Source organism: Anser brachyrhynchus, assembly GCF_964034855.1.
Source record: "Anser brachyrhynchus genome assembly, chromosome: 1".
Taxonomy (NCBI): Eukaryota; Metazoa; Chordata; class Aves; order Anseriformes; family Anatidae; genus Anser; species Anser brachyrhynchus.
The window spans coordinates 212,937,104-212,953,537 of NC_137694.1; the positions used below are offsets into that span (position 1 = coordinate 212,937,104).

Below are 16,434 nucleotides of genomic sequence, written 5' to 3' on the forward strand. Positions count from 1 at the left end.
TCTGTGCACCTGTGACCCACAGGATTACCACCCTCAGTGCCCTGGGCACCAGTCAGGCCCTGCTATCCCCTGGATCTACACAAAGCATGATGACTTCCAAAAACTCTGCAGTTCTCCCCAGTCTAAACATCCCCCTTCCTCCCCATCCTCTCCCATTTCGTCCCAGCCTGTGCTGGGCACTCTGCTCAGCTGATACCTGGGGCAGCATTTTCTGGCAGGGCCACTTCACTGGTGCTCCGGGGAAAGCGCAGTCCCCGGTAGGGCTCTTCCTGCAAATGGATCACCACCACACCAGTAGAGGAAAGTGCAGGTTGCCCCAAATCTGTGGCCAGGATGAAAAGAGTCCGCTGGCGCTGGCTGAGTGAGCCCAGGGGCTGCAGCAGCTGGATATCCCCTGTGTAGGAGTTGATTGCGAATGCAGAGTTGGGGGTGGCAAGGCGATACAGGATGGAGGCGTTGGCACCTGCATCCCTGTCCTCTGCCCTCATGGTGGCCACAACCTGCTTGAGTGATGTGTGGCGAGACAAGTTGACAGTCAGCGGGCTGTGCAGGAAGGCAGGAGCATGGTCATTAACATCCCGCACCGTGACCATGACCCGCACAGCTGCACTCTTGGGTTCCCATGGTGCTGAGTCCACAGCCTTCGCAAGGAAGCTGTAACTGGTGTGGCGCTCCCGGTCCAGTGGCTGGGCACTTCTGATGCGCCCGCTCTGTGGTTCTACTTGGAACATGCCCAGTGACTCATTGCCCAGGTAGTAGGTAACCTGCCCGTTGGTGCCTTCATCAGGGTCCTCAGCTTCCAGCTGCAGAACCAGGGCACCAACAGGCAAGTCCTCTGGCACCTCCACCACATAGCTGGCCTGAGCAAAAACAGGTGCATTGTCATTTAGGTCCAACACCCGCACGTTCACTGACATGGTGGCACTGCGCGGAGGGGTGCCATGGTCTTGCACCACCACTGTGAGGGTGTAGAAAGCAACTTGCTCCCTGTCAAGAGCACGTGCAGTGGAGAGGACACCAGAGACAGGGTCTAGGATGAAATCCTGCCCAGGGTCTCCATCTGGAAAAGAAGAGAGGGGACAGCAAGACAGCATTATTGTAACTTGAGGTTGGCACAAGGAGGGACCTGACCTATGCTGCCTGGAGGGACAGTATGAAGTCCATCCCAGTGTGGCCTGCCAGAGAGGGTAGAGTGAGCTGTTCTTTGTAAGTCCCTGGTGGGATTTAAGTGGGACTGAAACTCCCTGGTCCAGATCTGTGTGTGTACGTGTAAGAACTGGATCCACCAGCTCACAGAGCAGTGCTGTTGCCACAGATAATGCCTGGTGTAACAACAAAGACATTTTACTTAACTATCTGTAAATTCAACAGGCCAGAGCAGGCAAGAGAGGTGTGGAACTAATTTGAGCCTGAGGAACCAGAGAGAGCCTGGGGAATGAGGCAATGTGGCCTGTGCACATTCTGAGGTGCTCTTTACTGGGGGCAGTGAAACTAGAGGGATGAGAGGAAGGAGCAGCAACACACGGTCTGGAGCAGGAGAGAGCTGATGTGGAACAGGAATTGCCACAGACGATGCTTCCAAGAGCTCCTAGCAAGCCTGGGTGAACAGCTGCTACCCACCACCAAGAATGAAACTACAGAGCTCTCTTTGTCCCTATGCTCCTCACCTGCCACGTGGTACTCCAAGCGCCCATTCTCGCCTCCATCAGGATCGGTGGCCCGCAGGGTGTAGAGTGCGACACAGCTTTGGTTCTCAGGGACCTCCACAGAACAGGATTCACTCTCTAGGTGTGGTGTGTGGTCATTCTCATCCCCTACTGTTATCCGCACAGTTGCCTTGGAGAGGTTGGGGGGCAGGCCACCATCCCGTGCATAGACTGCAGGAACACAGCAAGAGTGCTGCAGAGTACCCTGCTAACTGGGAGCTACTACCAAGGCTGTCACATGCAAGTCACAGACAATCACAGGGGAGACATGCATGGGATCACTGGCATTCCTACATGCTCAAACCACCCAACTACCTTGCATGCTCTGCAATCCCTCATCACTTCCCATGGCCTTCCCGCCTCGCAACACCACCCTTTCCCAGCAGTGAGGAGCACCCATCTGTCTCCTCTGTGCTACCTATAACCCACCCTGCCATGTCTGCTGCTCCCTTTCATGCACTAGCACAGCCATACCCATCAGCACATGCTGCTCCTGCTCCTCCCGGTCCAGGGCATGTGTGGTGACAATAAGCCCCGTCTGTGGGTGGATGGAGAATGGTCCCCCAGAGAGACCCCCATAGGTCACCTGCCCATTGGCACCTGCAGGGAGGAGTACATTTGAGGGCAGCCCAGCAGCAATGCCAAGAACCTCTCACTTGGCTCCCAGCCCTGCACCTCCTTCCCCTCAGCCTTCCCATCCAGGGGGCAGACAGACTATGGAGGAGGATGTTCTTGCTGCCTGCCAAGTAAAGGTGTGGGTAGAGATGTGTAGTGGAGGGAGGTCCCAGCCCAGTCCAGCTTGTGGAAGGGAAAATGGGACAAGGAACCTCCAAGAAACAAAGCCCATTGACTTGGGAAGCAAAGGGAATCAATCTCTGTTCTCATTCTCAGCTTTTCCCAGGGTCCATCCCATCCCTCTTTACCAGGCCAGGTGATGGTTCCTCCCTCCATGGTCACCCAGGCTCTCCAAACCAGATGGGAGGGAGCAGAATGCACCTCGTCCTGCAAGTTGCATCCCCAGAAGGGCTCCTGACCAAACTGGGCAGCTCACCCTTGCCCTGCATCCTCACCCAGGTCCCGGTCTGTGGCCAGCACCTGCAGTACAGGGCTGCCAGCTGGCAGGTTCTCCATGATGTGCGCTTCATACTCAGGCTTCTCAAAACTGGGAGCCTCATCGTTGACATCCAGCACCAGCACAGAGAGTAGCTGTGTGGCCGAGCGGCGTGGGAAGCCATGGTCTGTGGCTACCACAGTCAGGTTGTGCTGCACCACCTCCTCCCGGTTCAGCGCCCGCACAACAGAGAGCGCACCTGCAGACAGGGGGAGAGGGATGATCTGGGACCGCATGCCATCAGGGCCAACCGCTCCCAGGACAGAGCTGTCACAAGGCTGCAGGCATTGGGGTGAGCTTGAGAGACAGCAAGGTCACACCAGCCAGGTGCTATGCCTGGGGCTGTCCACACCCCTTAAGTCCTTCTTACCTCCAGGTGATCTGTACTCCCCAGCCCACACTCTCCTTCTGTGCACCATGCTACATCCCCACATGTGCCTGCACCCTCCTCAGACCCCACGTTCCCACTGTTGCTGCTGCCCACCCTGCATCCTCCCAGGCCCTCACCAGTGCTGGGGTTAAGGTGGAAGCGGCCATCACTGTTGCCTGCTCGTAACGAGTAGCTCACTCGCCCATTCTCTCCCAAATCGTTGTCCTGGGCCACCACGTGCAGAGCCACGAACCCAGTTGGCTGATCCTCCATGACGCTGACAGCAGCAGGTGACAGAAACACGGGTGCATTGTCATTCTCGTCAGTCACAAACACACGGGCCGTCACAGCTGCCGAGCGGCGCTGGCTGACATTGCGTGCCTGGTCTGTGGCCTCCACCACCAAGAGAAAGGAGGCAGCAGCCTCCCGGTCAAGGCCCTGGCGAAGGGTCAGCAGTCCTGATCGGCTGTCAAGCTGGAAGGGGGCCCCAGGGGGCTCCTGGCGCAGTAGGGCATAGCGCACCTGGCTGTTGGGGCCTACGCCATCCCCATCCAGCGCCTGGAAGGTGAAGATGGACGAACCAGCCTGCATGTTCTCGGGCACCACAATGGTGATGGGGTCTTCAGGGAAGGTGGGTGCCTGGTCATTGCAGTCCTGCACATGGATCTGTACCAGCACCAGTCGGCTGGAAGGATAGCCATGCTGAGTGTCCTCAGCACTCACCTGAAGCATGTGCCGTGCCCCGGCTTCATAATCCAGCTCCTGGGCAGCGTAGATCTCCCCTGTCACACTGTCAACAACAAAGGTGCCATCCCCACCACCTCCTACCACTGTGTAGGTCAGCTGTCCTCGTGCAGGGGCATCTGGGGGTGCCACTGAGCCGATCACAGACCCTGGCTTGACCCCCTCGAGAGGGTGCAGTGTCAGCACGGTGGCATCGGGCCGGGGCAGCACACGGGAGGATGGCAGCACCTGAGAGGAGAGGCAGCAATCAGGGGTGCATACCAGGATCTTGCATGTTGGGGAGGTGGGGTGGGGAGGGGGGCTCTTGGGGGAGCCAGTGGACATGGGGCCTGAGGAGTGCAGGTGCATGAAGGCAAGGTCACAGGTCTCGTGGCCTAACAGATGAGTAACAACTTGAAAAACATGCTGAGAATGAGCACAGGCTTGACAGGATGAAAGACAAGCTTCACCTGGGGAACTAGAGTAGGTAAGGACAGACAGAGCTGCTGAATGAGCAGAGAAGGCTCAGGTAGATCAATGTATATAAATATCTGAATAGAGGGTGTATGGAAGATGGAGCCTGGCTCTTTTCTGTGGCACCCAGTGATGAAAGAGGAGGCACTGAGCACAAGGCTGTGAACCTTGTCTACCCTCCAGTTGGAGGCTGGTCACATGTTGCATCCCTCTTGGCTCAGTATTAGGGCCAGTTCTTTTTAATATCTTTATCAATGATCTGGACAAGGGAAGTAAGTGCACCTTCAATAAGTTTGCAGGTGACACAGAGTTGGGCGGGAGTGTTGATCTGTTCACGGGTAGGAAAGCTTTACAGAGGGATCTGGATAGGCTGGATTGATGAGTCGAGGACAACTGTATGAAGTTCAACAAGGTTAAGTGCTGGGTCCTACCCTATGGGTCACAAAAACCCCATGCAATGCTACAGGCTGGGGGAAGAGTGGCTGGAAAGCTGCCTGTCAGAAAGGGACCTGGGGGTATTGGTTGATAGCAGACTCAACATGAGCCAGCAGTGTGCTCAGGTGGCCAAGAAGGCCAGTGACATCTTAGCTTGTATCAGAAATAATGTGGCCAGCAGGACTAGGGAAGTGATTGTTCCTCTGTATTCAGCTCTGGTGAGGCCGCATTGAGTTCAGCTTGGGGCCCCTCACTACAAGAAAGACATCAAGGTGCTGGAGCATGTCCAAAGAAAGGCAATGAAGGTGGTGAAGGATCTAGAGAACAAATCTTATGAGGAATGGCTGAGGGAACTGGGGTTATTTAGCCTAGAGAAAAGGAGGCTCAAAGGAAACCTTATCACTCTCTACAACTACCTCAAAGGAGGTTGTAGTGTGGGGGGTCAGTCTCTTCCCCCAAGTAACAAGCAACAGGAAATAGGAAATGGCCTCAAGTTGCACCAGTGGAGGTTTAGATTAAATACTAATACTAGATTAATACTAATACTAGATTAATTAAATTAATTAAATTAATTAAAATACTAGATTAATACTAATACTAGACTTTTTTTTAGAAAAAAATCTTCAGTGAAAGGGTGGTTAGACAATGGAAGAGGCTGCCAAGGGAGGTGGTGGAGTCTCCATCCATGGAGATCTTCAAAAGCCACCTGGATGTGGTCGTTGGCAAGTGGCTCTGGGTGGCCCTGCTGGAGCAGGGTGGGGTTGGACCAGATGCCTCCAACCTCAGCCATGCTGTGATTCTGTGATTGGGTTAGACACTGTAATAGAAACAGATGCCAGCAGAAACAATTTTGCAAAACATAAGCAAGAGTGGGCAAGAAGAGAGGTAATGCTCATTCAGATGAGAGGTACAGAGAAGAAAGACAACCTAGTGTGACCTGAAGATAAATAAATACTATTACTACTTTTATTAAAGATTGTGAAGTTAATTCAGGGATGATGTACAGGAGTGAGAGAAAAGTAATAGTGTCATCTGAAGGGAAAACATGTTGAAGAACTCAGTGCAGTCTTGTCAAGGAGCTGGGGAAAAATAAAGTCCACCAAAACTGTCAACTCAGAGGAGTATCAGAACTAGTGACTGCCAAGCAAATAGCTACGTTATGGGCATGCAAACAAGCACTTCAGGGACAAAAAGCATGTCAGCCTGGTCTCAGTACTTTGAAGGCCGAGGAAGAACTTGAAAAACAAGAACAGTTAGACATGGCATAAAAAGGAAATAGTTTTAAAACGTATTGCGGAATGGCTAAAGGCAGATGTGCCAGGCTAACACAGTACTTCTATCCTCAAACACAAAGGAAACACAGTAGATCTAATTTAATATAATAATAAAAGAAAGCTGTGTACGTTAAAGGTTTGCTGACAGAGTTAGAGGGCACTGCCAGCATAGAGAAAGAACAGAACATCAAACGAAGAGAGTCGAGTGACCATGGGAACTGCAACAATGGGGACAGGATGTGCAATGGTGTACTGTGAAAGTGCATTGACTGTGGGGGAACCAGAGTCTCTGCTGTAAAATTAAATTCATTACTAACAACAGAGAAAGGATTCAGCTATCTGAGCTAACACACCAGACGGTGAGTGCCAAAGCTATGCATACATGAAGAAATTCCTGCACATCAGGAGAAATGTTTTCAGTAGATGCTGGGAAGAATTAATGCCTCTGGGCAGGAGACTTCTAAGGTTGTCTCTGCAACAACATGGGTAGGACTGGTATGGCTATCCCAGTCTGGAGAAGACAAATGTTTACTACCAATGCTGATGCTGACCACTTTATGAATGAGAGCATTTACGAATGAGTGGCAGCTAGTCTCTTCCCATCCCATATTCTGCACCACAATGGTGGGGCCGGAGCAACAGTTGAGCAAGGGCAGAGGGTGCCCTGGGATGGAGGTGGTGGAGGGCAAGAAGGGTATGGAGGAAGGCTGCCAAGTAGCTGAATGGTGTCCTCCAAGAGATGAGCAAGGAGTGGATGGTACAGGGAGCTGGGGTGCTGGATACCTGAATGCGGATGATGGCCGAGGTACTGCGGGGCACCGTGCCCCGGTCACTGGCTGTCACAGTGAAGATATACTCGGCACGGTCAGACCGGCGTAGCACTGTGGCAGTCCGCAGCTCTCCAGTGGCCACGTGCAGTGTGAAACGCTCTGCCCAGGCTCCTGCAGAGAGAAGGTGAAATGCTGCAGGGAGAGGCAGAGAGGAGGGAGGGGCAGAGGACATGCTGGGATGGAGGAAGGACTGTGGCATGACAGGGCTGGGGCAGTGGTCACCCATCTGCCCACAAGGGTCATGGCTGCACGAGAGAGAACAGTGCCAGGTAGCCAGGTCAGCAGCTCGTACCTATTAGTGAGTAGGTGATGGTCCCATTCTCACCCTCGTCAGGGTCCTTGGCCTGGAGGGAGGCAACGAGAAGTCCCGACGGCTTCTCTTCCAGCACCTGCAGCACAGCCCAGAGAGCAGCTGAGTGGCACAGGGCATCCTCCAGAGCATTCCCACAGACCCCAAGCACAGCATCTGTGTCTTCCTACAGCCGTCCTGCACCTTGCCCAGGGCACAGCCCCCCAGCCAAGACCTGAGTCTGCACAACATGGGGAAGTTTGCAGCCAAGCAGGCAGACGGAGGTCCTGCCCTGCCATCCCCCTGTGCCGCCCAGCTTAATGCAGCTTGGCAGCCTTGGCACATGCTGCAGCAGTGAGCTGCAGGGTGATGGAGGGACACTTCACCAATGTTACACCCAAGGCCTCTGCAGCAAAGAAAATCCCCTCTGCCCCCACTTGACCCCTTTGGAGGCAAATGGAAATGTTCAAGCTCTGACTAGTGCAGAGGCCACTCACCCTGGCAATGGAAAGGGTCCCCTCAGTTCCCACCAGCCAGCCCAGGGCAATTCATGATCACTGGAAATGCATCGGGCAGTTCTTCCTGCACCCAAACACCCCGACTCCTAGGGCTTTTCCCTTCTCTCCTTTGCTTCTAGTTAGCACTACTGACTGGCTGTCTGCGGGCACTTAAGACTACCATTCTGTGCCAGTGCATCACAGTACCTTTAAGGCATGAATTATGCACATCCTCAGCTAACACTACACTCTATGCTTCCTGACAGAGGCCACACATAACAGCATTGCATGGAAACTCCTAGAATCATAGAATCATGGAACATCCCGAGTTGGAAGGGACCTATAAGGATCATCGACTCCAACTCCTGGCACCACGCAGGTCTAACCCCCAAAAATTCAGACCATATGACTAAGAGCGCCGGCTCCTTTAGTGGATAACTATCCTAATGGATAATTATTCACTCCTTCCATGGATAGTTATGGAAGTAGACACATTCCCATTACTGCCACTCACCATCCATCAGCGTTAGGGGTACCCTCAGCAAACAACCCACACCTGCTGGCAGACCCGTCTCTCCTCCAGCGCTATTTGCACCCATCAACACCTCACCAGTAGAGCAGGCACCCCACTTGGCACAGATTCTGTGATCCCTTTCTCACCAGTACGATGCTGTCACAGACCAAATTCACATCCTACAGCATAAATCGCCCTCACAGACCCAGCTGTGCTCTCTGATCTCTGTGTGGTACCGCTTCAATGCATGCATACACAGGACAAACACAATCCAAGAAAGAGTCCAAGGAAAGAGTCTGCAAGCTTTTGAGAGGAGGCAAGTGTTAATGTTGCACAAGCTGCTGGCACCACGCTGGTGGCGCTCACAGAGGGGGAGCGGGGGCGGAGGGGGACAACAACCAGAGGAGCTGGACTTGTTTAGCCGGGCCAAAGAGTGATGTGACTGCACTCTGTAAACACTGAGGAAAGGGGAGGGAAATTCCAAGGAGAGAGAGGAGCTATTTAAGCAAAAACACAATATTGGCACAAGAACAAATGAGTATAAAGTGGTCAGAAATTAGTTTAGGCTGGAAATTAAGAGATGGTTTCTAACTACCAGATCAAGGAATCTGGAACAGCATTTTACAGCAGTGATGGAGGCAGAGGACCTTCTAAATATAGCTCAGCTGTTTATGAAAAGGACTATCTATGTGGACACCTCTGAGCAGGGCCATGCTTAGGAGGCCCCTTCCAAGCCCTTTTCTGTAGCAGGCTGGGACAGGGCTTGCCCCCATGCTGTTCATAATCACCTGCAACCAAGCTACAAGGGGCTCCAACTTCATGCACATGGTCACACTGCCCGTCCACCAGAAATCAAACCCCACTTGAGGAAAGCAGTGACTCAGTGGGTGAGTTAAAAAATCAGCATCCACACAGGCTCCATTACAAATGTCATTTCAGGTGCACAAACAGAGAAATAAATAGCAATAGAAGTGGTCCTGCCTCTGCAAAAACCTCCACCTTAGTAAAATTACCACCAGACAGGCTTGTCCAGGTCAGATGTCCACCCTCTAAGAAGGCTGCTGCAAATACCAACCTGGTCCAGAGAGAACTGTCTCAACTAGAGGCACAACTCAAACAGTGGCTGGCAGTGGATAGAGAAGATGCAAGAAGTAGGGTACGTATGGAATAATTCTCCTGTGAAACCTTCCCAGCTTCCAGCAGTCTGTGGCTAAGTCACTTCCTGAGCCACAGATCGTACTTTTGTTCAACAGCCTTTGATGGATTTTTTTCTTTCCATGAATTCATCTAACTTTGAGCCCATGCAACTTTTGGCAATGATTTCACATTTTAATTATGTTCTGCATGAAAAAGTACTGCCTTTGTTTATTTTAAACCTGCTGCCCGGTCATTTCCTATGAAGCTGCCTAGTTCTTGTATTGTGAAAAGTACAACCTCTAATTTCCCCATGACTCCCTCTGTGCCACTCAATGCACACCTCTGTCATATTCCTGCAGTATCTATCATGCCAAAGAATGTTCAAGTATTTTCTCTCTGCATGGAAGCCATTATCTGCTAGAGATCACACTAACACTCTTTTCTGAGCCTTTTATAGCACTATTGCTTACTCAGTGGAATGAATATAATAACTGCTTGAGAGAGTCCAGCGCAGAGCCACAAGGATGATTAAGGGAGTGGAGCATCTTCCTTACGAGGAAAGGCTGGGGGAGCTGGGTCTCTTTAGCTTGGAGAAGAGGTCACAGGAGTGACCTTATTAACGTTGATATGTATAAATATGTATATGTAAACATATACATATATATATATATGTATAAATATGTAAAGGGCGAGTGTCAGGAGGATGGAGCCAGGCTTTTCTCGGTGACACCCAATGATAGGACAAGGGGCAATGGATGTAAGCCGGAACATAGGAGATTCCGCTTAAATATGAGACAAAACTTTTTCACGGTGAGGGTGACAAAACACTGGAACAGGCTGCCCAGGGGGCTTGTGGAGTCTTCTTCTCTGGAAACATTCAAAACCCGCCTGGACATGTTCCTCTGTGACATGATTTAGGTGTTCCTGCTCCGGCAGGGGGATTGGACTAGATGATCTTTCAAGGTCCCTTCCAATCCCTAACGTTCTGTGATTCAGTGAGTCTGTGAAGGCACAACAGAGTGTACACAGAATTTGAGATGAGTTTTTTTCTCAGTCTCTGTTCCTTTTCTAATAAAACACAGCATTTGAGTCGCCTTTTTGACTGCTGCTGAGTCCTGAGCTGATATTTTCAAAAAGCATTTACAGTGATACCCTGAGATTCTCCCTAGACTTCAGTTGCCATTTCAGAGCCCATCACTATATAAGTGAAATTCATATTGCTTTTTGCCACGTACATTAGCACTTTCTAGCTAGCAACAATGAATGCCATCTCCCATCTTCCTTCCTCTCATTGCATTTACCTGCCCTCAGGACTCCAAATACATCTCAGCCTTGCTGTGTCTCCTCAAGGATGCATATGCTTTTGTGGTACCTTTGCAAGAGAAGAGACCTGAGCTCCAGCAGAACACTCCCACTGTTTCATGGCCCAGACGCTAGAATCCACTGCAGCACACTTGTGCTGCAGGTGTCCACACACATGAGCAAGGACATTCAGCAGACTGCAGACAGAGAGTGCTAGCAATGCCATTCTGCAGAGCCTGTTCTATTACACCCAGCAGTGTAATGGCCAGCTGGCCCTGGCCTGCAGGAGTGACCCAAAGGCCAGTGCTCAGAGAGAGCATGAGACTAACTTCGCCTTCCCCTGCCTCCACCAAGCCCTGAGAGATGCCATCATACAGTCCATGCCTTGCCAGTTCTGCACGCAGAGTGTCAGCTGGACAGGCACGAGAAAGTCTGGGCAAGGGGAGCTGTGGATGGAGCAGGAAGGGAAGCAGTAACCATCAGTGCAGGCCTGACCAGAGCCGTGGCACCCCAGGCCATGTCAATGGCCTCCCACCTGCAGCAGCGGCCAGCTAGCACAGCCTGGCCCAGGCAGAACCTGCAACACGGGAAAGGCTCCCATCACCGGGATGTTTAAAACCCAGTGGGACACAAGTGGCTTTGAGCAGGCTGCCTGAAGTGCTGTAAGGATGCATGCAAATGCATCCTTTCAGTTGTAGGTGCTCCCCACTCCATACAGAGTTGAGGACAGGGTCTGCATCGCCCACCTTGCCCTCCATCACTGCTGGTGTCCTGGCCACATAAGCTGCTCCAGAGGGGCCACAGCAGAGCAGGGCTGGGAGATGAGGTCTGGTCCTTGCCACTTTTCTTCAGCAGCACAGACATAGCTCAGTCCATACCACACTGGGAGCATGGGTGACCACAGCCACCAGGCCATACTGAGAGGGAAAGCTGGGTTGGAGCCCATCAAAGATTCTCAACAACCTGGGCAGTGCTTTCTTGACCTCCCAGAAACCTCAGTGGCTATGCTGGAAGTCCTGAGACCCAGAAGATAAATGCTTGTGAGCGTTTTACTCCTGGCTCTGCTGGCTCAGGTTTGGGGTTCCCCTTCACCTTTCCTCCTTGCAGGCAGCTGTGAGCCAAGAGCTTCTGCCTGCTGCTCAGTCCTATTGGCACCAGAGCCCTTTGCAGTCCCCACTCTGTGTACAAGGAGGCCTCTATTTCCCAAGGGCATGCCCATCTTACCACATCTCCCTCAGATTTGCCAGACTGCCCTGGCTGCTGCATGGGTGCAACCTGTGACTGCTTCTCTCCCACCCTGAGACTCCACTGTGTGCTCTTCCCCTACCTGCCCCCAGGCCCAGAGGCTACCACGCTGCCGCCCCACTAGGACCTCAGCCTGCTGCACCTACCTGCACAGGCAGTTCCTGACCACTGGCCACATGAAGGAAAGCAGGAGTGTTGTCATTTTCATCCAGGACAGTGACATAGATGGTTCCTGTGGCACTGCGGGGTGGTGCTCCCCCATCCTGCACAATCACCAACAGTTGGTAGCTGGACTGCTGCTCCCGGTCCAGGCTGTGCTTGGTGCTGAGCTCCCCTGTGAGGGAGAAATCCTCTTTAGAGAAGGGCCTGTGCTCAGGTGTGTTGCTGGGGAGCCCAGCACTGCAGGGGTAGGAAGATGATTAATTTGTTGTGATACTGGCCTGGCTTGCATCACTTTTGACCTGCCCTGGGTATTTTGCCCAGCCAGTCCCAGCCTAAGAAGCCAGGGGGACTCTCACCTGTCTGTGTGTGGATAAGGAAGTTGGGCTCATGCTGGAGCAGACGGTAGGTGAGACGGCTATTCTGTCCAGCATCCCGGTCACTTGCCATCACCCTTCCCACACTGCTACCAGGAGCCTGATTCTCAGGAACAGTGAAGAAGTAACGCTCCTCACTCAGCCGAGGGCTGTTGTCGTTCTCATCAGTGATGCTGATTCGTACAGTGCTGGTGCCTGTTTTCCGGCCTTCCCCCCCTGTGGCACTGCCTCCTGCTGATGCCAGCACTGTGAGCACATACAGGTCCCGTGTCTCCCGGTCCAGGGCACTTTTGACATATAGCCAACCGCTCTCAGGCATGATGCCAAAGCTGGCAGCATCCCCATCTGCACGCAAGTGGTAGGTAAGGGTCATGGCTTCTGCATCGCGTGCCAGGGCCCGCACCTGCAGGAAGCGAGTGGAGACAGGCACACCTTCCCGCACCTCCACACGATAGGTGAGTGTGTCAAAGATGGGCCCATTGTCATGCTCAGCTTGCACATGCACCAGGAGTGTGAAGGTGGAGCTGAGCTGGGGAGCTCCACTGTCTCGGGCCACAATGGCCAGCCTGTATGCTGCGCTGGCTTCATACTGTAGTGCTCCGATCAGTCGCACTGCCCCTGATGAGCGCTCAACACTGAAGGTGCCATCACCTCCTGACACCAGCTCAAAATTCACCTGACCATTGGCACCGCTGTCGCGGTCCTCAGCCTGCAAAGTGTACACTGTAGTCCCAGGCTCTGTGGCCTCTGGCAGCAGAATGGAGTCAGAGGTGGCTGGGAACACTGGTGCATTGTCATTCACATCTGACACAGAGATTTTCACACGGGTGTTGCTATAGGCAGGGGGTGAACCACTTCGGGCCTGGACATCCAGAATGAGGACTGCCTGAGACTCGTGATCAAGAGGCAGGCTGGTGCGGAGCTGCCCAGAGCCAGAGTCAATGGAAAAATAGCCATGAGGATCCCCCGAGGAGATGGAATAAAAGATGTCATCGGCATGACCTGCAGATAGGGAAATGAAGACAGGAGGAATGATTTGTGTACCTGGCCCTCCTCCACAGCCTGCTACAGACAGCATCAGGGTTGGACATTGCTGTCTAGGGCAGACTCTGGTCTGGAGATACAGAGCAGCACTCTGCATGCTTGTGTGCATGGGCACAAGTGTGTGTACACACATGTAAGCATGTGTGAGAGCAAGTACTGGAACAGAGTGACAGTCTTGGGGTGCACATTCAGATGTGCATGCCTTTGAGCATGCATGGAGCTCCCAGAATGGGGTTGCTTTCTGAGGAAGTGTGATACCAGACTTTCAAAGCAATGCAGGAACAGTGAAAAGTGACTGCATATAAAAGGGCCAGGCCCATACCTGGAGGATTCTGGGCATGGACAGCCCCCACGTTGGTGCCCTGCAACGTGTCCTCGGGCACTGTGAAGAAGTACTGGGCTTGCTCAAAGATGGGGGGCGAGACTGTGCCCTCTACGATGCTGATGTTCACTCGGGCGTTTGGCTGTGCCTGTAGGCCCCCTCCATCTTGTGCAGAGATCACCAGCTGCACCAGGGTGTTGGCTTTACCGCTCAGGGACCATGAGAGGGAAATGACACCTAGGGAAGAAAGATGTTCAGAGGGCACTAAGCCTGCACCCCTACATCACGTGGCACCAGAGCAACAGGACAAACTATAAGCTTGAAATCGTAGAATCATAGAACGGCGCTTGGGTTGGAAGGGACCTTAAAGATCATATAGTTCCAACCCCCGTGCCATGGGCAGGGATGCCACCAGCTAGATCAGACTGATCAGGAAATGAAAGACCTAAAAGGGTAGCAAACAATGTGTGTCACAGGGCAACGTTCCATGGAAGAATTGGAGTAAAGAATAGGAACCCTGCTGGGAAAGGCTCCCCAAATTCTCCCTTCTCAGCCTCAAGTCTAGTCCTGAGCTAAGCAGCAATGAAGGCTGTGAGAAGCAAGACAGAGAGCAGGATTTGGGAGAGGGGAAGGAGGGAACAGGACTTCTGATGTGGGGCACAGGGCGATGGTCAGGGCGCAGCAGTGGCAGGTGGGATCTGGGCTGTGAGTAGGCTCCTGGAGGAAATGTAGAACTGCAGAACCTTCCAGGACGAATCCTACAAAGGAGGTGGCCCTGCATTAGGATGGCCAGTAGGCCTGTTCTCATCCCAGCCAACTTTTGGCAACCTGGGGACCACTGTGGGCAGACCCTGATGCCTCTGCAAAGCACAGGACACTACTCTGTCCCACTGAGGGCTCCTGGCACCACACACCTATGCACACACCTCCCCAGCAGAAACTGCTCTGACTTTGGTGGCCAAAGAAGGCAAGAGACAAGACAGGCAATGAGAAAGGTTGGACTGCGTGGCACATAGAGTTATAAGCGAAGACAGTAAATTGAGCAGGGGAGAGGAGGCAACTGGGCAGGGACAAGAAACTAAGCAGGATACAGCCTGATGAGACAAAACAAGCAGTATGCAGGAGGAAAGGTGCAGTGAGTTCATAGAATCATAGAATCATAGAACATCCCGAGTTGGAAGGGACCCATAAGGATCATCAAGTCCAACTCCTGGCACCGCACAGGTCTACCCAAAATATTAGACCATGTGACTAAGTGCACAGTCCAATCGCTTCTTAAATTCAGACAGGCTTGGTGAAGTGACTGCTTCACTGGGGAGCCTGTTCCAGTGTGCGACCAGAGTTAGGGATGACAATGAAAGTGTGGAAGAAAGAGGGGACAAATAAGGAAGAGAGCAGGGAGCAGAATCAAGGAGTCAGAGATTGAGTCTCAGAATGGGCAGCTGGGAGATCAAGACACTGGGACAAGGAAGAAATGTCCAGGAGAGGAACAGACATATTCTGGTGGCAGCCTGCATTGCTGAGTTGGCCAAGCTGAAACCTTCAGAATGACTTTCACATCTTTCCACATCCCACTGCTCTGGCTGATGCTTCCTCTGGCTGGCCCTGAGCTCTCTCACCTGTGTCCTTGTTGAGAGAGAAGAGAGGGGGTGAGTTCCCCAAGACAATGCGGTAGGTCACTTTCCCATGCAGACCTTCATCCTTGTCATGGGCAGTAACACGCAGCACAGCTGTACCCGGCATGCTCTGTGTGCTAATGCTGGCAGCATACTCTAGCGGGTAGAACACTGGCCGATTGTCGTTTATGTCCTCCAGGAAAACCTTCACATACACCATCGAGTTCAAGCCACCCTGTGGAAAAAAAAAAAACAGATCAGAGATGGGGCAAGGAGCAGGGGCAAGGACAATTGTATCCCCTGCACAGTGCTGAGACAGCAGCATTGCATCCCCATTGGCATCTGCAGCACTCACCCCATCAACAGCAGTGATGGTGAAATCATAGGCAGACGTGCCCTCATCACGGTCCAGAGGCTGCACTGTACACAGTTGCCCCGTGTTCTTGTCGATGCTGAACTGCGTGGGGACCACACTGCCGATGCCAGAACCAACGGAGTAGGAAAGGGAGCCGAAGAGGCCACTGTCAGCATCGGTGGCTGTCACCTGGATAGGAGAAGGCACTACTTAAGCAGGGCAGCACTATTGAGACCACCAGCCTAAGCAGACAGACCCAGCCCACCACCTTTATAACCCAGTACTGCCCTCTACTCCACAGCCCACAATTACTGCACAGCCCCCAAAGCTGGCCACAGCAAAGCAGACTGACTGTTAATGCCTCAGTCCTGACATCCTCGTCCCAGACAAGATGACTCCCTCTGCAGCATTCTCTGCAGAAGGACAGGTCCTGCAGAGTCACACGGATTCAGGTGGTGCCCTATGCAGTGGCAGGCAGCAGCAGGCACCCCAGGGTCAGCCTACACTGGCACATTCCAGGAGGGGACACAGGGCTGGGGAGCACAGCCTTGCAGACTTGCAAGAGCTGCACCATGCTTGCTGTCTACAGTGCTGCCATGGGTGCCTGCACACCAGAGGTGGCTTGTTCCAGGTGAAACCTCCCTTCTTGCAACT

General features: G+C 52.8%; 1 protein-coding gene across 4 annotated transcripts in view; it reads right to left on the bottom strand.

Annotated features, from left to right (window-relative positions):
* The window catches only part of DCHS1 (dachsous cadherin-related 1), an 86,456-nt gene that overhangs the window by 14,249 nt on the left and 55,773 nt on the right, over positions 1–16,434 (bottom strand). For all 4 annotated transcript variants that reach the window (XM_080567792.1, XM_080567793.1, XM_080567794.1 and 1 more), the window contains 12 exons: positions 15,781–15,969; positions 15,429–15,660; positions 13,810–14,046; positions 12,426–13,445; positions 12,054–12,241; positions 7,216–7,312; positions 6,877–7,034; positions 3,325–4,159; positions 2,777–3,016; positions 2,181–2,306; positions 1,668–1,877; positions 197–1,060 (listed from right to left, as the gene is read on the bottom strand). In XM_080567792.1, coding sequence (XP_080423918.1) covers positions 197–1,060; positions 1,668–1,877; positions 2,181–2,306; positions 2,777–3,016; positions 3,325–4,159; positions 6,877–7,034; positions 7,216–7,312; positions 12,054–12,241; positions 12,426–13,445; positions 13,810–14,046; positions 15,429–15,660; positions 15,781–15,969 — 4,396 coding nt within the window. The remainder of the gene's footprint in view (positions 1–196; positions 1,061–1,667; positions 1,878–2,180; positions 2,307–2,776; positions 3,017–3,324; positions 4,160–6,876; positions 7,035–7,215; positions 7,313–12,053; positions 12,242–12,425; positions 13,446–13,809; positions 14,047–15,428; positions 15,661–15,780; positions 15,970–16,434) is intronic.